We start from the raw sequence: 20,310 nt of genomic DNA, 5'->3' as shown, positions 1-20,310 counted from the left end.
ACTATTACTACAATCTATAAGATCGAGTTTTGTAAGCATCAGAATATTACTAAGTTGCATAGTGCATTCACTTCTCCATTCAAAGCATGTCAAAGAAACCAAACTAGTAGCGTTGCGAATCACTATATATGGATCTAATTCCCGAAAGGAAAGACGAGTTAAAATGCTTCAATTTGGAGGGGCTAACTATTGAGACATTTTTCAACTTGCTGGAATAGTTAATTGTCAAACAATCTAGAGCAGGACAATTGGAGACAAAAAACTGAAAGCATTGACCAGTCATTTCAATGTCAATTAGAGACAATCTTTAAGGCATTCCAGACCATTCGTATTTGGAAGTCTATGAAATGTAAAACCTCGTCGTGAAATACGAATTATCTCAGCTCTCGTAGATAGGGCAAACTCAAAGCACCTCTCAATCTCAAACATGTCACATCGATAAAGGTCCAACCTGAACTCTTTTATCTGACGACCTCTATGTGAATTTAAAACTTGATTAACTATATTTGTGTAACATCGATCCTTGTAAATGATTTGATCTATGTTAGTGAGTGCATATTTTGTGAAATTGAGATGAGTGATGTAGACATGAAGATGTCGACAACGAGCTAAAAGTATGCTAGTAGAAGTCGCTATGGATGGTTAATCGTGAGATTATAGATAAGAGAATTTCACTCGGCCGCTTGACTTTATCGCTTCGCATCTCATTCTAGGTATGCACCTTTTTAATAAATATGATACGACAACAAAACGACTAGTCAGAAAAGTTTGACTTTTGTTCCCATTTGACCATAACATTTTTATTTTTTAAGTAAACACTAAAAAGTTGGGTTACGAAACATGATTAGCTCCAAGTTATCTACCTTACCAAACCATCCCTCGTATTTTTTATGCAGGGAAGAAGGCGATGGAGGGGAGCATGAAGGATATGGAAGAGCTGCTTAATCTGTGGGCAGAGAAGGGATTGGTGAGTATGATCGAGGTGGTGAATGCTGAACATGTTAACGTGGCGTTTGAGAGAATGGAGAGAAACGATGTGAGATACCGATTTGTGCTTGATCTAGCTTCATGGACCAACAAACTTAATTGAAGCTGTAATGCTTGAATTGTTTGTTCTTTGTTGAAGAATGTGTGATGAAGTTTTTGTGCATGATTGCATCGAGGTTTCATATTGCATCATTTTCCTTAAAAAACACTCTTGATGTAAACTAGGCAACCATTTTTCCCAGTGCTTTTCTTGTGTTGTTTCTGTATACTAAACTAGGCGACTATTGTTTCGTGTGCTTTTCATGTGTTGTTTCTTACAACTTACTTTGACAATTTTTATAATAACAATATTACGTATTGATTTTACTTTTTGGCGATGCTTATGGATTTTCAACATGGTATATATGTGATCAACACATAATTAATTTTAAAAGCACAATGCCAAACGAAAAAGAAATAGATCATTATAAGAGAACACCCAAGGTCATTCTTACTCCGTAGTTTCACTATACGGATTTTAAAATAATAATGACACAAAATAAGAATAATATATATACACATGAAGAGTGAACAATAAAAACCTCACAAACACTCATTTGAATTTATTCACCGATGCTTTATTCACTACAAACATACACATGCACATACAATATAGCATCATCAAATTTATAGATGTTACTTTTACTTTACATATATGGATTAAGTTGGTGAAATTACTTTATCCACAAACATCTCCTTCAATCACTTTGAATTTTACTTGTTTCTTCTCATCATCTACTTCTATAACTTGTTTTGATCTTTGCTCTTTCCCATCTGCGTGTATCGAGATTAACACCGATCATACGTTTTTATTCTTTTAACAGATACCACATTATGTAAATACAAAATCATCAGGAGAGAGTTTTGGTTCTCTTGATCTCTCACATAGATGAAAATTAAACATCACATTAAGTGATAAACAAATCACAATCCAAAGATATGCCTAATTCCCCCAATTTGAAACTCAAGTTTTGACAGGGCCAACCAAAGTTTGTGATTTTCAAAACAGCAAGCAAACCCGTGTTAATAATAGTTCGAAAACGGAAAACTTTGTACCTTTCAAACAACACAAACTTGAAGGCGATCATCTCCCAAACTATGCCGATCCTTTTGAATCGTATTGGCTGAGTGCAACAGAGAGTTGTTCTGCCCATCCAATTCAATCAATTCGAGTGAGGGAACTTTTCCAATATCATTCGGGACCTCTAACAGACGCAAACAACACCGCAACAACAAAGACCTGAGTTTTGGGAAATGAGAGGTTTCAGTTACCCAATTCTCCAGATTGGATTCGTCAATCAGCAGATAGGTAAGCTGAGAGAATCCTCCTTCACTCGTTTCCCACGTGTCGCCAGTGCAAGCGTGCTTTCTTAGCTTAAGCACTTGAAGATTAGGCAACAAGCCAACAGTTTTCATATCATCCCAGCCAACAGTGCAATAATGGATCATGATCAATTAAACGTGGCATAGAAATTTGAATAGTTAAAAGTTCAAACCAACCCAAATAAAGGAACATATTTGAACTCATTAACAAAATTAATTTATTCTACTCCTTCCATCCTCAAAAAGTATGAACATTCAGTTCGCCACGAGTTTTAATGCATAATTGAAAAGATAAGAAAGAGATATATAGAAAGAAAAAGTTTTTAAAGTTTGTTAATGGAGAATGAGTCTTACCTCGTTAGAGAGAACGTAGTTTTCACAATTAAAAAGTTCATACTTTTCAAGTATGAATTAATAAAAATAGTTCATATTACTTGTCAATGACAGAGGGAGTACTTAAGGACTTCATATAATATCTTGAAACCCAATGGCCAATATCATTGTTCTCCCTTTTATGATAGTGTTTCTAGCAAGATTTTTGTGTGGATCACGAATTTGCTCTTTCATTTCATTTAAATAACTTCAGTATGTAATATAGTAATTAATTCTAAACTATAATAGCCATGGAAATTACATGACTTACATCACTCAAATATTTCATGTCTTCTTTTCCCTGTTATTGCATGTGTTTTCTCGCTTTAGAATAAAGATGCAAAATATAAACGCATAAATCTCAAAATCCAACACAAAATATTCAAAACGTAATCGAATTTAAATGAAGGTATAAAAAACTAATAAAAATCAGTAACATTTCCGAAACTCTTATCCTATATTCCTATTGAAATATAACAAAATAAAATGGTCAATAAGAAAAGAAAAATTAAACAATACGAAAAAACTGATTCAATATAATCACATAACGCATGGGCGTAGAAGAAATATGTCGTAGCATTATTGATACAAGCCATTTCCCGTTCCCACGAAAAAATCGAATGTCGCAAATACTTTTGAGACAAGTCCCGCCTAGGATCAATTTTTGAAGAGATGCGGCATTATTGATGACATACAATATCAATTCCTTCTCCGTTAACGAACCCGAATATACCGAAATTTCCAACTACTTTTGAGACAAATTACACTTAGGACGAAGGTCATTTGTTATTGCATTGAATTGAAACTCCCAAGGGCTGTCCAACATCTTCCAGGGTACAAACTACAAATAAATATTATAACATGGTCAAATATAATGACTATTATTGCATTAGCATATATTATATACCTAAATTAATGCTTACCTTTATCACAAGTTTTTCTAATGAATCACACGCTTCAACTAAATGACAAATATATCGTGAAACATAGTAGCAGTCATGAATGGTCGTCGGATCTAGCATCAATTCTAGATATTTTATATTAACGAATTGAAGCCACGAATTATTCAACAACTCAAGATTCACCTTCAAATTAAAATCACATGCATTGATATTTGACAAGTGCAAGAAACATCAAAAAAAGAAAAAAAAATGAATAATTACCTTATACATATGTGAAGTTGAAGAGTAATCAAATGAGAGGCGCAATAGTTGGAGTTGGTCGAGTTCCGTAAGCTTCGGAATATTATTAAGTTGTATACTACAATCACTTCTGCATTCAAAGCATGTCAAAGAAACCAAACTAATAGCATTGTGAATCACAATGGATCTAATTCCCGAAAGGAAAGACAAGTTTAAATGCTTCTATTTGGAGGGGCCAACTATTGAGACATTTTCCAACCTGCTGTCAAACATTCTAGAACAGGACAACTGGAGACCAAAAACTGAAAGAATTGATCGGTCATTTCAATGTCAATTAGAGACAAATCTTCAAGGCATTCAAGACCATTCATATCCGGAAGTCTATGAAATGTTAGACCACATAGTGAAATATGAATTATTTCAGCTCTCTTAAATAGGGCAAACTCGAAGCACCTCTCAATCACAAATATGTCACATGTACAAAGGTCCAACCTTAACTCTTTTATCCGACTGCTTCTATGTGAATTCAAGACATGATTGATTATATCTGTGTGACATCGATCCCTGTAAATGATTTGATCTATGTTATCGAGTGCATATTTTGTGAAATTGAGATGAGTGATGTAGGCATGAAGATGTCGCCAACGAGATGAAAGTATGCTAGTAGAAGTCGCTTCATGGACGGTTAATCGAGAGATTATAGAGACGAGAATATCGGTCGGCAAATTGCTGATTCTATCTTCATGCACCATCTACACTACACACATGATAATTACTCTTTCCACTCGACATTCACTATAACCAATGTAATATCATTACAAAATTGCAAAATGTTAATGATCATATAATGCTTGCCCCACGAGGCTTTGATCTATCCAATAAGAATGGGAAAAACATGATAATAAGTGAGTCGATCCTCGCCGGCAGCTCGAAGATGACTATGGAAAATGTATATGCCTATAAAAAATTGTGCCCTAGACTAATACTTCTAAAATATAAGTATATATTTGAGCATATCTAGCCGTTTTGTTATTGGGCTCTAAATTATACTCCCTACGTCCCGCTTTAGGAGTCCCAGTTGAGTCGGACACATGTTTTAAGAAAAAAGTGTCTAGTGTGTAATAAATAAATGTTTTAGTGAATGTTGGGACCCACTTTTAGTTGAGTGTCCAATAAATAAATATTTTAGTGGATGTTGGACCCACTTTTAACACTTTTTTATTAGTTGTAGTGGATGTTGGGATCCACTTTTAACACTTTGTAGGCATTTTTTATTAATTTATCTCAACCGGGACTCCTAAAGCGGGACGCCCAAAATTGATCAACCGGGACTCCTAAAGCGGGACGGAGGGAGTAAATAAATGATTTTATTTGATTAATTTTGATCGTCTGGGACTAAGCTGAGATATTGATTCAATCTCAAATATTATTAAGAAATGCGAATATTTAAGAGAGAACTAATTAAAATCAAATTAAAATTATCACGTTGGTTCAGATAGTACAATTTTATTTTTTCCAGAAGTATGAATCCGAATCCAATTTCTCTTCTTTGAGTTTTTATCCAAATGAAGAGTTTCCTTTTCTTCTATTATTAGTAAATCACAATATTAAAATATATATAGAGTCAAATCACGGCAACTTTCAACCACCAATCTATAATTATGCATCATACTCCATTAATATTATAATATATAAGACCACTCATTTTTGCCTCCTTGCAATAATTCAGATTCTGCTTTGTAGATTTGACCCATATTTTATTTGGTTTTCTCAACCTCTGATCTCATAGATGATGAAATATCACAATTGTCTCTAGTATATATATGTATGTGACTTCATGAATATTGTGTAATCAAATTTCTCTCATTTATTCATCAACACTAATATAATGTTGAACAATATGGTTGGAGGAGTAGCCAATGGTTGGGCTGCCCGGGACTCATCAGGTCACTGACTCAACTTATTTTTAACACAAGTATACCCGCAAGTGTACGTGGCTAATGTAACAAATAGTAAGCAAAGAGTATCGTATCCACAGAGACAATGAGTGTCAACCTAATTACCACGAACCAACCTCAACTACTATCTAGATGAATCGAAATTTTGGTTTTTCTAAATCTACTTAAAAGCAAAGTGAAAACAATTAAAAACAACCAAGGAACTAAAAGCAAATAAAACGAATGTAGATTAAGGATGAGAAGGGTAGAATCCTACGGGATCGATAACAACTATCCTATGCTCAACTAACTTCCTAACTATGCCAACAAAGGGTCTCAAGGGTTATTAAGCTATCACTAAGGTAAAACTATATCTTTTCTCAAAGCATATAATTTGTAGATTGCTACCTAGAACCGAAGTCTCCTTCTTAGAACTAAGGCAACAACTCCTAATAGCTCCTAAGATACTTAGCTTCATTCAAAGGCTCAAATCTCTCGATTATATTGGCAAAGACGTCAATTTCTTCTCTTTCAAATAAAACTACTCACTTCTCAGTTCTTGTAGTAAAATCCACATGCATTTATAAGGTGATCAGTCAAATAAATGTATAAGCACAGAAGAAATCAAAATAACCACATGAGCCAAGGCATAGAAAAAGGAAATCAATTAAACATAAGAATCATTATATCTCCCCCGTAGAACTCTACGAAGGATTTAGCTACTCATGTTCAAAGAAATATTCAAAGAAATATTCAAAAACATTGTTTGAACAAAAATAAAGCTAAAAGTAGAAACTCCTAGAATTGGATTGGGCGGATTGGAGGTCTCGTCTTCAATCTTGCGATGAATACTCGTCCTCTGCTCGTTCTTCTCTTCTTCCTAGGTGAAAAAGTAGTATTTTTGGGGGTGAAGGCGTGTAGAATGATATTGGAGGCGTTTCCTAGGCATATATATACCTAGGGTTGACTTTGGGCCCGAAGTAAACTGTCGGAAGAAGCTGGCGGCTCGCCAGGTTGGGTGTGCGTCGAAGCTGGCGAGTCGCCAGCTGCTTACGGCGTTTTTCTCGTCTTTTGCTGGCGGGTCGCCAGCTATGTCACTGCACTGCGCAGTCTTGGTAAAACGGCCATAACTTCTTCTACCGAACTCCAATTAAGACATTTAAGATATCCACGCGAAACTCTTTCGAAGACGGAGAGAATGGTATGAATTACATGCGAATCGGACTTCAAAATCTCCATAAAAGCTATCTCGAACATTGAGCAGCTGCACATCCACATATTTTGTACATTTTCTACACATTCTTCACAAAATGGTCAAAATACCAACATAATAGAGAAGTAGCTATAAACATGTCCCAAAATACACAATATACGATCAAAATCAAGTTAAACTACCCTCTAAAATCATCTAAAATCCAAGTAAATCAGTCACCTTTCTCCTTATTCCTTTAATCTCAGGTTCCGATAGCAACTCTCACGTTTCACTTCTCTTTTTGCGTTTATACCGATTCTGATAGCTCATAAATTGTTGTTAACAGGGAAATATGCACAGATGACATTTTATTGCGCGTACTATATTGTGGATCAGACCACACTGATCTTCTTCAGGTCCGGGGTCAGATAGGCAAGACCAGCTATCCTTTGGTTCCAGGGTAAGTATAAATAATTTGTAATACATGCATTAAATTTATTTAATAAAGTAACATATCTACTATACTTTTATGAGGTGGCTATTTTCTTTAGAATATAGCAAATGAATATTTTGATATTAAGTCCATATATCATGAGCAATTAATGAATGTGCAATGAATGATGAAGTCATGAAATAGTGGAAGAAGTAGTTGAAGTAGGGGTAAAAGTGAAGAATTTCAAAGCTGGTGATGTGGTTGGAGTTGGAGGAATCATTGGGTGTTACGGAGAATGCGATCTCTGCAACTCCGATCTGGAGCAGTACTGCCGCGCCAGGATCTTAACCTACAACCACGCCCTAGGCGACGAAACTATCACACAAGGCGGCTTTTCGTCTGCCATGATTGTCCATCACAGATCAATAACTATTACTCTCTTCGTCCCGTTAAAAATATCAATCTTTCCATTTTAATTTGTCTCAAATCAAAATATCCACTTTCTTTATATAATAAAATATTATCTCCTCCCTGCTAATTAAAATATTCAATTATATTTGAATTCATCTAAAATTTCGTATTATTCAACAGATTTGCAGTAAAAATACATGAAAAGCTATCACCGGCACAGGCTGCGCCACTCCTATGCGCCGGCGTGACAGCATACAGCCCACTGAAACAGTTCACGAATCGTAGTGGGATTGTGAGAGGAGGAATCCTCGGGCTAGGCGGAGTGGGTCACCTCGGTGTCATGATAGCGAAGGCGATGGGGCATCACGTGACGGTGATAAGCTCCTCTGATAAGAAGAGAGAGGAGGCGATGGTGTTGGAATCAAATTAATGATTCACATAATTCATCACATAAATCACACATGTCGAATACGATTGATAAACATAAAGCGGAAGCGTACATGGATTCGGATTTATGATGTTGTAGATGATTCTGAAGTATGGAAATTAGTCTTCCAAGTGACAACGCCCTCTCACAGATTCTCTGTAATCTGTAGAGTCTTGATACGTAAGATCAATAGGAATGGGAATCTATTGACCTATTTATAGAGTTGCACTTGGGGACCATAACCATTTATTTAGGAATAAGTCCTTAACTTTATTATAACTCTAATTTCACCCATAACAAAATTAAAGTTATCCAAAGTAGTATCTGCACAATAGTCCTCATATTTTTATAGATAATCGTTTGACCCTGTAAGTTATATAACCTTAGTAGATCACGTAATCAGGTCAATCAATAAATAGTCATTAATATTATACAATCTTTAGACTATTATGTTGGACCATATTAAAATGTTCCAACAATCTCCCACTTGGGCCAACATAAAAGTCGCCAAATGATTGTACATTACTGAAATTGCGCACTTACTATTTATATCAATCATCTTTTACCGATCCGGTCTACTAAACATGTTAATATAGAACTAAAGAAATTTAAGTCACAACACGTATACATGACTAAACTCATCAGTGATCACAAATATCAACACATCTAGCAACACAAATCAAAATATGAGTGTGCAGCATGAAAATTACATGCTATGTGATCTTTTGCATGTCTATTCTCAACTGGTCCTCTGAAACTGTAGTGAGATCAGAAAATACCAAAGCATAATTCAAAGTAATTAAAACCAAAGTAACTAAAGTGCACTTAATATAACTGAATTTCAATGTTATTACATAGATGAACATAAACTCCCACTAAACCAAAGTATCACAAGGTCGAATACCCATGTGAAATACATGCTCATGAAAGACCGAAGGCGGTAAACCTTTTGTAAAAGGATCCGCAAGCATGGAAGTCGAACCTAAGTGTTCAATTTGCAATTGTCTACTCTGAATTCTATCCTTAACAGCAAGGAACTTGATGTCAATGTGTTTAGACTTCGACGAGCTCCTGTTATTGTTGGAGTACATGACTGCGGACTTATTGTCACAATATAACTTGAGTGGTCTTTCAATACTATCCACAATTTGCAGTCCTTGAATAAAGTTTCGCAGCCATACTCCATGTTGTGATGCCTCAAAACAAGCTATGAATTCTGCTTCCATTGTAGAGGTAGCTATCAATGTTTGTTTAATACTTTTCCAAGATATAGCCCCTCCGGCGAGCATAAAGACATAACCTGACGTGGATCTACGACTGTCTTGGCATCCCACGAAATCCGAATCAGAATACCCAATGATCTCAGGCTGATCCGATTTCCTATAAGTGAGCATATAATCCTTTGTTCTTTGCATGTACCGCAAAACACGTTTGACTGCTTTCCAATGATCCATACCGGGATTACTCAAGTATCTGCCTAGCATGCCCACTATGAACGCAATATCCGGACGCGTGCATACTTGTGCATACATAAGACTTCCCACAGCCGATGCATAGGGAAGTAGTTCCATTTCCTTTTTAGCAAGCTCATTTTCGGGACATTGATTCAAACTGAATTTATCACCTTTAGCCACAGGGGTATCTCCTGGTCTACAATCTTTCATGCCGAATCTTGCCAACACTTTATCGATGTAGCTCTTTTGTGATAATCCAAGTACACCTAGGGAACGATCCCGATGTATTTGGATTCCTAATACAAAAGAATCATCACCAAGATCTTTCATTTCGAATTTTCTCGAGAGAAATTTCTTGGTGTCACGTAGTAAATCTACATCGTTGCAAGCAAGTAGAATGTCGTCGACATATAGAACCAAGAAAATAAATTTGCTCCCACTGAACTTATAGTATATACATTCATCAACTGGATTCGTCTCAAAACCAAATGAAACAACAACTTGATGAAATTTAACATACCATTGACGAGACGCTTGTTTAAGACCGTAGATGGATTTCTTAAGTTTGCATACCATCTTCTTTGGGTCACCGGACACAAAGTTTTCAGGTTGCACCATATAAATTGTTTCTGTAATGTCGCCATTAAGAAACGCTGTCTTTACATCCATCTGATGTAGCTCCAAATTAAAATGAGCTACTAGTGCCATGATTATTCTAAATGAGTCTTTCGTTGAAACTGGAGAGAAAGTCTCGGTAAAATCGATGCCTTTCTTTTGAGTAAAGCCTTTTGCTACAAGACGAGCCTTATATCTCTCCACATTGCCTTGCGAATCCCGTTTGGTCTTAAAAATCCACTTGCAACCAATGGGTTTCGCACCTTCAGGCAATGTGACAAGATCCCAAACGTCATTGCTTTGCATAGACTTAATCTCTTCAATCATAGCATCGATCCACTTTTGAGCATTAGGGCTTTCAATGGCTTGGCGGAAAGTGACTGGGTCATCTTCCATCACTCCAATGTCTATCTCATGCTCTTGGAGATATACAATGTATTCATCCATAGATATTGCAGGTCTCCTCATTCTAGTGGATCTCCTTAGTGGCTCTACTTCATCATGTTCTTGAGGAGGTTGTGGTTGTTCTTCATGTTGTTGTTCGGGAGGTGGAACAGGAATTACAAGAGTGTCGTCTTGTTCTGGAATGAAGGGAAGTGAAATCGCTTCCTCTTCGAAGACAACATTCTTTATGCCATCTTCCCCCCCAAACTCAACTTCCTCAAAGAACCTTGCATTATTCGTCTCGAAAAATGATCTAGTTGTGGGATCGTAGAACTTGAAACCCCTAGACCGCTCAGGATAACCTACAAAATAACAACTTACCGTTTTAGAGTCCAATTTATGCTCGTGTGGCCTATAAGGCCGAGCTTCAGCTGGACAACCCCAAACATGTAAATGACCTAAGCTGGGCTTTTTGACCGTCCATAATTCATAAGGGGTTACGGCAGTTGCTTTAGTAGGTACTCGGTTTAGGATGTATGTTGCGGTCTTAAGTGCCTCTCCCCAAAGGGATTCTGGCAAAGTAGAATGACTGATCATGCTTCTAACCATATCCTTGAGAGTTCTATTTCGTCTTTCAGCAACACCATTCATGGTAGGACTACCAGGCATTGTGTACTGTGGGACGATTCCACATTCCTCAAGGAATCTGGCAAAAGGTCCTGGACGTTGCTCACCTGAGCCGTCATATCTACCATAATATTCTCCACCACGGTCAGATCTGACGTTCTTAATTCTTTTGGCAAGTTGATTTTCAACCTCGGCCTTATAACTCTTGAACGTATCCAGTGCTTGAGATTTTTCACTTATTAGATATAAATAACCATATCGGGAATAATCGTCTATGAACGTAATAAAATATCGTTGACCATTCCAAGAAGCAGTAGGGAAAGGTCCACAGATATCTGTATGGATAAGTTCTAAGACGTCTGTAGTCCGATTGGCTTCAAATCTCCTAATGTTTGTTTGTTTCCCCTTAATGCACTCAACACAGACTTGAAAGTCTACCATATTGGGAATGGTAAGAATTCCATCTGACACAAGTCTTTCTATTCTCTTTTTGGAGATATGACCCAAACGTTTGTGCCAAATTGTTGCAGAATTCTCACTCATTAATTTACGCTTTGTACCTCGTGAGTTCACATGCAGGGCTTCATTAAATGAAGTAATAGTATTAAGCAAATAAAGATTATCACCATAAGAAAGAGAACCGGTGCCAACCAAAGTTGAATTTAGATAAAGACTAAATTTACTATTTCTAAATGAACAAGTATAACCGGATTTGTCCAATACAGAAATAGAAATTAAATTCCGTCTAAATGACGGTACGACAAATGTCTGTTCTAAATCCAAATAACAACCAGTTTTTAGTAATAATCTAAATGTGCCTATTGCCTCCACTTCAACCTGTTTGCCATCGCCCACATAAATGAATCTTTCAGCATCAATCGGCTTTCGGCACTGGAGGCAACCTTGCATGGACACACTTATGTGAGTAGTAGCACCAGAGTCTATCCACCAAGTATATCCAGGTACAGAAGCTAAATTAACTTCTGAACAAACATAAGTGAAAAATGTACCCTTCTTCACGCGCCAAGCGTGATATTCTTCACAATCATTCTTCTTGTGTCCATCTTTCTTGCAAAAGAAGCAAACTGAAGCTGATCTTTCCTTCTTAAACTATTTTGCAGATGGACCCGCAACATTTCTGGAGGAATCGGGAAGAATCCTCTTTCCCTTAGCGAACTCGGAAAGAATCCTCTTTCCCTTGTCCCTTCCTCGTTTACCCCTATAGCTTGTTGCTAAGTGAGCACTTTCTGTCTTACTTTGCTTTAACCTCTCTTCCTCTTGAACACAATGAGAAATCAACTCATTCAATGTCCATTTATCCTTCACAGTATTGTAACTAACTTTGAAGTGATCAAATTGATGAGGAAGAGATATCATAACCAAATGCACTAGTTGATCATCATTGATCGTCAAATTAAGTGTCGTAAGCATTGAAGCAGTGTTTGACATTTCCATAATATGCTCCCTAATTTCCCCTCGGCCATTATACCTCATAGTCACAAGTTTATGCATCAATGAAGCCGTTTCGGCCTTTTCATTGCTTGCGAAATTCATATCAATGGCCTCGAGAAATTCCTTAGCAGTTGCTTCTTTCGGGACAGTACCGCGAAAATTTTCAGGGATGGCATGTTGCATAATCATAAGACTCATGCGATTGGAGTGTTCCCACCTCTCAAAATTCCGTTTATCCTCATCAGAACTTTCATCAGTAAGAGGGGTGGGTTGCTCCATCCGAAGTGCATAGTCTAAACTTGCAATCCCCAAACCAATCAATACCTTGCTTCTCCATGATGCATAGGTATTTCCTTTTAGCACAGGAATGGAATTTAGAAAACCAATAGCAGATTCTTGAGCTAGTAAAGAACAAATATAACAAGTAGGACAATAATTAGCTCACGTAAATAATAAGTAAATAAATTAAATAATGACAATTCCCATTTCAAGATGTCGGCACAACATTAAAATTTCATCTTTGGACAAAAATAACAACTCGCAAGTGACATCTTAACACGTAGTAATCAAATATAGATAATCATTTCCTGTCAAACAATAAGTCTTCCTTTGGGCCGACTTAGTATCCACAATGACTTAAGGATAATCTCATATTATTACCACAAAGTACACAAGAAATACGGCCAAATAACTATCTTCCTTTGGGCCGATTGATTATTCACATGTATTTCAAGTATATAAATATTCTATATATTCTAAATAAATTAATTTACACATTAGAGCTTACTTTGACAAGATAACGCTTCAATTAATTTGATTAGAATAATAGAAAATATAAATTTAAGTCATTATTTAATTAATAATTTAATAATCAAAACAATTAAATGCGATTAATTGTTTTAAGTAATTGTTTGTACTGTGACGCAAACAACTAATATATTAAAAAAAAACAAACATCATCTAATTTTGAGGCCAATAAAACTAAAATACGCCCTTTCAAAAAAAAAAAAAATTGATTGTAGATGGCCCAAATAAAATAAATTATTTGATGCTGCTGAGGGAAATTAAATTGCAGTGGACCCCAAAGTTAAAACCAGAAACTAAAATCAGTTTTCAGAATGGCGGCCATCGCGCCGTTTCACGAAAGAAAGCACTGTTTCACCGCCACAACTGTCGCCAACCTCTCCGACATCGTCGGAACTTGTCGACTCTCCGTTCGTAGGTAAAAAAAATGGATGGCGGCCAGAATTAAATGTATAATGAATTTTGAAAACAGATTCATACAGATTGATTTCATAAAAAAAAAAAATTTGAGAGATTACTGAAACTATCAAATTTTCATTCAGGGCTTCAAGCCTTTTTCTCAAACATAGGAGTGCAGAAATTTGAATAATCCAGCATAAAATTTTGATCTGAAATTCTCCCAACTAATTCGTCCAAAGAACATGAATGATGTTGAAACCCAATTTTCAAAAGTTCAAATCGCAAAAGTTTTCATGCATATAAACTCTCAATTCATAAACCAATCACACATGTCGAATACGATTGATAAACATAAAGCGGAAGCGTACATGGATTCGGATTCATGATGTTGTAGATGATTCTGAAGTATAGAAATTAGTCTTCCAAGTGACAACGCCCTCTCACAGATTCTCTGTAATCTATAGAGTCTTGATACGTAAGATCAATAGGAATGGGAATCTATTGACCTATTTATAGAGTTGCACTTGGGGACCATAACCATTTATTTAGGAATAAGTCTTTAACTTTATTATAACTCTAATTTCACCCATAACAAAATTAAAGTTATCCAAAGTAGTATCTGCACAATAGTCCTCATATTTTTTATAGATAATCGTTTGACCCTGTAAGTTATATAACCTTAGTAGATCACGTAATCGAGTCAATCAATAAATAGTCATTAATATTATACAATCTTTAGACTATTATGTTGGACCATATTAAAATGTTCCAACAGATGGAGCATCTTCACGCCGACGCCTACCTAGTAAGCTCTGACGAGGCAGCGATGTCGGAAGCTGTCGACAGCCTCAACTATATTCTCGACACGGTTCCTGCTCTTCATCCCCTCGACCTCTACATTTCGCTTCTCAAAGCGCAGGTGAGGATGTTGTTAGTGGGGGCACTCCTCGGCCACTTGACTTCATCGCTTCGCATCTCATTCTAGGTATGCACCTTTTTAATAAATATGATACGACAACAAAACGACTAGTCAGCACCTTTTAGAAAAGTTTGACCTATGTTCTCATTAAATAAGGACATTTTTTTAAAACCCGATATGATTAACTCCAAGTTATCTATTTTACCAAACTGCCCTTGTATGTATTTTTGTTATGCAGGGAAGAAGGTGATGGAGGGGAGTTTGATGGGGAGCATGAAGGATATGGAAGAGCTGCTGAATCTGTGGGCGGAGAAGAGCCAATTTTAAACACAGAATGCAAAACTAAAAAGAATTAGTAGGTCATTATAAAAGAACACGTAAGATCTTTATATTGTTTCACTATAGAAAGTTCGGATTTTAAATCGGCCTAGTTCATTTTCAGAATTTCATCTTTAAATTGTTTATTTCATCTTAAAATCAAATCTCCTATAATACACTAAAAATTGAAGTAATAATGACACAAACATGAAAGAGTCAATAGAAACCTCAAGAACACTCATATTATTTCATTCATGCACCAATGCTTTATTCACTACACACACACACAGTATTTTTAGCATCACATATTTACAGCTGTTACTTTTACTTTACATATGTAAATTAACTTGATGAAATTACTTTATCCAAATATATGAGCCTCCACTTGTCTAGATAATTCAAGTCCTAAATTCAAGAGCCCCAGTGGATGTGGATTATCTGGTTTGAGCAGCTCATACTCTACAGTCTGAGTTACAAAATCTGTGCCTCCTTTCCTTTGGTCTCAACATGATAGCTTATCAACATGTTTTTGTAAAGCTCCAAAACATCTCCATCAATCACTTTGAATTTTACTTGTTTCTTCTCCTCTTCTACTTCTATAATTTGTTTTGATCTTTGCTCTTTGCTCTTCCCTGCAGGTATCGAGATTAAGACAAATCATAAGTTTTTATTCTTTGAAGAGATACTCCACTAATTGTCATTTAAATGATAGTACTAACTTACTGAAAACCACGTGAATTTCAACTGATACCACATTATTGAAATACAAAAATCAGCAGGAGAGAGTTTTGGTTCTCTTGATCTTACACAACATCGATGAAAATTAAACATCACATAAAATGATAAACAAATCACAAACAGCAAGCAAACCCGTGTTAATAATAGTTCGAAAACGGATGACTTTGTACCTTTCAAACAACACGAACTTGAAGGCGATCATCTCCCAAACTATGCCGATCCTTTTGAATCATATTGGCTGAGTGCAACAGAGAGTTGTTCTGCCCATCCAATTCAATCAATTCGAGTGAGGGAACTTTTCCAATATCATTCGGGACCTCTAACAGACGCAAACAACACCGCAACAACAAAGACCTGAGTTTTGGGAAATGAGAGGTTTCAGTTACCCAATTCTCCAGATTGGATTCGTCAATCAGCAGATAGGTAAGCTGAGAGAATCCTCCTTCACTCGTTTCCCACGTGTCGCCAGTGCAAGCGTGCTTTCTTAGCTTAAGCACTTGAAGATTAGGCAACAAGCCAACAGTTTTCATATCATCCCAGCCAAGTCTCACACTACTCAAACTCAACTTGTGCAATGTTGGAGGAAAAGCACACCTCATGCTCTTCAGCTGTTTTCGAGAAGACCAATCCATCTCTATCTTGAGAGTTTCAAGCTTCTGCAGATGTATAAGATTGTGGAGCTCATAATCATCCACCATGTTTCTCAAGCTATAAAACAGAGTCAGCTTTTTCAAATTTGGTACCATTTTGAGGTTCTCTCTCGAGCATATGAAATTTACTACACTAGAAAGCGTCTGCAGGTTCACCAGAGCAGAAGTTGCATTGCTGTGAGTGGGTAACTTGAAAGAAGATACGAGAAGATGCCTCAATTGTGGCATTTTCCATATCCCATCAGGAAATTCAGCAAAGATACTGTCACTTTCCCTTGGACAAATGATCAAGGTTTGAAGATTCACAAGGTTTGAAATGGCTTTCGAAATACTGAACCCACAATAAAAGGCTAGGTATCTGAGATGAAAAAGCTCAAACACTCCCTTTGGCAAATCATAGTGGCGTGCATTTGACAAATCCAGTATTCTCAGCAGTCTAACATTTCCCATCGACAATCCAAACCCTCGTTGACTCTTCGACATGTATAACATCAAAGTTCGGATAGTAGAGCCATACACACCTTTCAGGAAATCAGGACATTTATAGAAATCATCAATACGGCAACTTACACGACCACGGCACGACTTCAGTTCCTCAAGAGAGTTACAACTGCGAAATCTGCTATCAACAAGAAAACTGAAACTATCTACACGGCCTTGCTTTACGCACAAATCAAGCATGAAATAATCTATTTTGATACTCTTGATTCTGCCATTAGACTTCCAACTGCAGACCGAAACAAGATTTCTCCGGACAAGATCCTGCACATACTCTTCCCCTGTCTCTTCAACACTTTTGCATTCAGTTTCATTCAGAAAACCCTCAGCAGCCCACATTTTAACAAGTTTCGAAACATGTATCTTCCCACAGATTCCCAAGTATAACAAACACGGCCTTAAATGATGAGGCAAGTATGTATAACCTAGGGATCGTATACGAGAATGTCTGTTACGATAGTCAAAAGCAGCAAACCTGATGTTTTCTGAAATATCTTCCCACGCAGCCTCAGTTTGGTCAGCAGCAGCGAGTATTCCACAAACCACCTCAATAAGCCTTGGAACCCGTATGCAGCTTCTAGCAATCATCTTTCCGGCAGCCACCAATTGAGAAGGACAAGGATCCCGTTTGAATATCTTTTCTTCAAGCAGCTTCCAAGCATTATCCTCATCCATAAAACTCATCTTGTGAAAATGATCTACAAACTTAGAACCTATAAACAATCTCGTGGTTAACAATATTCGACTTTCATAGTTTTCGTTGGGCAACATTGCTAATTTTTTCCTATCCAAAGAATTGAAAACCCTAACATCATCAAGCACAATAAGATACCTCTTCCCCCTTAGTTTCTCTAATAAAGTCTGCGTCAGTTCATCCTCATCATTCGATGAACTCTCGACATTCATGGATCGGAGAAGGTCTCGAATCACACGCGGCCGATCGTATTCGCTGGATACTGTGGCCCAAGCGCGGACGTCAAAATGCTCAGCAATTGATGGATCATTGTAAGCGCTTCTGGCCAGAGTTGTTTTCCCCACGCCTTCCTCTCCGTAAATTGCGATCGTTTTCGTCCACCCTTCACGGAGTCGGGAAATTATTTCGATTAGCTCGTCGTCGGGACCATCCACGCGTCTCTCCCCTTTCAATTCGCCAACGATCGACTGGATTTGCTCTGATGCTATTTTCAGCTCTTTAAAACCGTAAGGGAGTTGATGTCTCCTCTGTTCAAGCTTAGATCTCGACGATCCAGCAGTCGATTCGAGCAATGAATCCGACAATTGAAGCTCGATGATCCTTTCTGCCATGTATGTCGCCTCGCTGATGATTTCTTCCCAGGGGTAGGTTTTGTCTGGGAAATCGTCGAAAAACGATTGCAGGAAAACAGAGAGTTTATGAAGGGAGGTGATTGCGTCTTTCAATTGAGGGGAAATGGAATGTTGATGATAATCAAGGAAGATATCTATGGTGTTTGAGAGTGAAACAACTGCAGCATACGCCATTTCTTCTCAGAATTTGACTGAAATGATGTCAAATTGAACAAAAAAAAAGTTCTGGTTTTTATCAAGAGACTGAAACCAAGTTGGCAAGTTGTGAAGGAGACTAATCAATAAAATAAATAACATTAAATATGCATTAAATAAAATGAGACTGATGAAATTGATATTTTTTTGACATTATGGCATTGTAATATTATATTATACTCCCTCCGTCCCATATTTATAGTCACATTTAGTTATGGCACGAATTTTAAGGAATTGGTGGAGTGTGTAATTAATGAAGTGAGATGGTGGAGTGTGTAATAAATGAAGTGAGATGGAGGAGTAAGATGGTAGAGTGTGTAATAAATGAAGTGAGTTGGTTGAAGGTGGGTCCCTCTTTGACTTTTTGATTTTTTATTTTTGTTTTGGTTTATTTTTGTGTTGATAATGGCATTTAGGTGTAATTTTAGTGAATAATGGGGTAAAATTTTATGTCCAAATATGAAAAATTCTAAATGTGACTATAAATGTGGGACGGACTTTTATGGCAAAATGTGACTATAAAACTGGGACGGAGGGAATATCTTATTTTCAATAAAATATATATTTTCTAAATGTATATTTTTGCCCCTATATCTAGAAAACAGAATATTTGTAGAAAGGGAGTACTCCCTCCGTCCCACAAAGATAGTCCCATTTTGACGCGACACGGGTTTTAAGAAATGTAATGAAAATTGAGTTGAAAAAGTTGGTGGGACGTGGGTCCTACTTTTAAAGTATTAGTTTTATAATAAAATGCGAGTAGGAATGAGTTGGTGGAATATGGGGTCCACTATCAAAAATGGTAAAAATGAAATGGGACAAACTTTGTGGAACGGACGAAAATGGAAAAATGAGACAATCTTTGCGGGACGGGGGGAGTATTAATTATGATCGATAGCTTGGTTATGGAAAATATAGTATGGAAAACACTAATATTTAAATATATTCCTAAAGAAGTTAGAAGATTATTGAAGTTGCGATCCTTATAATTATAATTTTTTTTAACGAAGTTCATTTAAAAATTTTATCAATTTTACCTCTTTTTTGTTAAAATGAGAAAAATAGCAAAACAACTAGTTTTATAATATTAAAAAGTCAAATGTTTTGATAATTTTATAAAACTACAAATTCAATACTTCGTTGTTTCAGTCATGATCATTTTGGCCCGTCCAAAAATTTAGTGTCGTTATTATTTGAAGCACTTTCTTCACTATTTTTTCTCTGTTTTTAACCTGTCTATTTAATAATACTATAGTTTAAAGCTATAAAGTTAATAATTTCTCTTTTTCTTAAAAAATATTAGTGTTCTTAGTTCAATCACTACATTAAGAGCCAAATTCAAATTCGATATATGATATGAGAGATATATGATATGAGAGTGATCAATTACTAACTAATCATTTAATTGCTAACTACAACTAATTTAAGACCATAGGAATTTAGAAAACTTGTGGTCTACAATTTGTCACGTTTAATTTTTGTTTTTATTAATTAAATCGAAAAGGATAAAAAAAACTACCAAATTAGAGTTTTGGATAAAAATATCAATATAGTGGTTCGTAAATATCAACACAATGCTTTAAGAATGTCAACACAGAAAATGTTAACACATTGTTTATATTGACATTCTACATGTATTATATTGACATATTTTATAATATCATATTG

The 20,310-nt window shown here is 36.3% G+C and overlaps 2 protein-coding genes and 1 pseudogene across 2 annotated transcripts; 1 reads left to right on the top strand and 2 right to left on the bottom strand.

The window, feature by feature from the left end:
* Positions 1-5,763: 5,763 nt before the first annotated feature.
* LOC148932857 (putative cinnamyl alcohol dehydrogenase) lies at positions 5,764-15,244 on the top strand (annotated as a pseudogene).
* On the bottom strand, positions 12,454-13,346 carry LOC148932858 (uncharacterized). Its single transcript, XM_089063766.1, has 2 exons — positions 13,334-13,346; positions 12,454-13,196 (listed from the first exon to the last, which is right to left on the bottom strand). The coding sequence occupies exons 1-2, from the start codon at positions 13,344-13,346 to the stop codon at positions 12,454-12,456; spliced, it is 756 nt and encodes a 251-aa protein (XP_088919892.1).
* Positions 15,245-15,457: 213 nt separating the features above from the next.
* On the bottom strand, positions 15,458-18,698 carry LOC125194776 (putative late blight resistance protein homolog R1A-10). Its single transcript, XM_089064660.1, has 2 exons — positions 16,144-18,698; positions 15,458-15,867 (listed from the first exon to the last, which is right to left on the bottom strand). Exon 1 carries the CDS (start codon positions 18,619-18,621, stop codon positions 16,147-16,149), a length of 2,475 nt encoding a protein of 824 aa, XP_088920786.1. The 5' UTR covers positions 18,622-18,698; the 3' UTR covers positions 15,458-15,867; positions 16,144-16,146.
* Between the last annotated feature and the right edge of the window lie 1,612 nt (positions 18,699-20,310).

Source organism: Salvia hispanica, chromosome 2 (assembly GCF_029641045.1).
Source record: "Salvia hispanica isolate PSC_SH4W2 chromosome 2, Shi_PSC_v1, whole genome shotgun sequence".
Classification (NCBI taxonomy): Eukaryota; Viridiplantae; Streptophyta; class Magnoliopsida; order Lamiales; family Lamiaceae; genus Salvia; species Salvia hispanica.
Note: the sequence above shows the minus strand (reverse complement) of the source record. Positions and strands in the feature narration are given on the sequence as shown.

What these genes read in the sequence shown, in the direction of transcription:
- LOC125194776 (XM_089064660.1), bottom strand. Translation starts at nt 18,621, where the DNA reads ATGGCGTATGCTGCAGTTGTTTCACTCTCAAACACCATAGATATCTTC.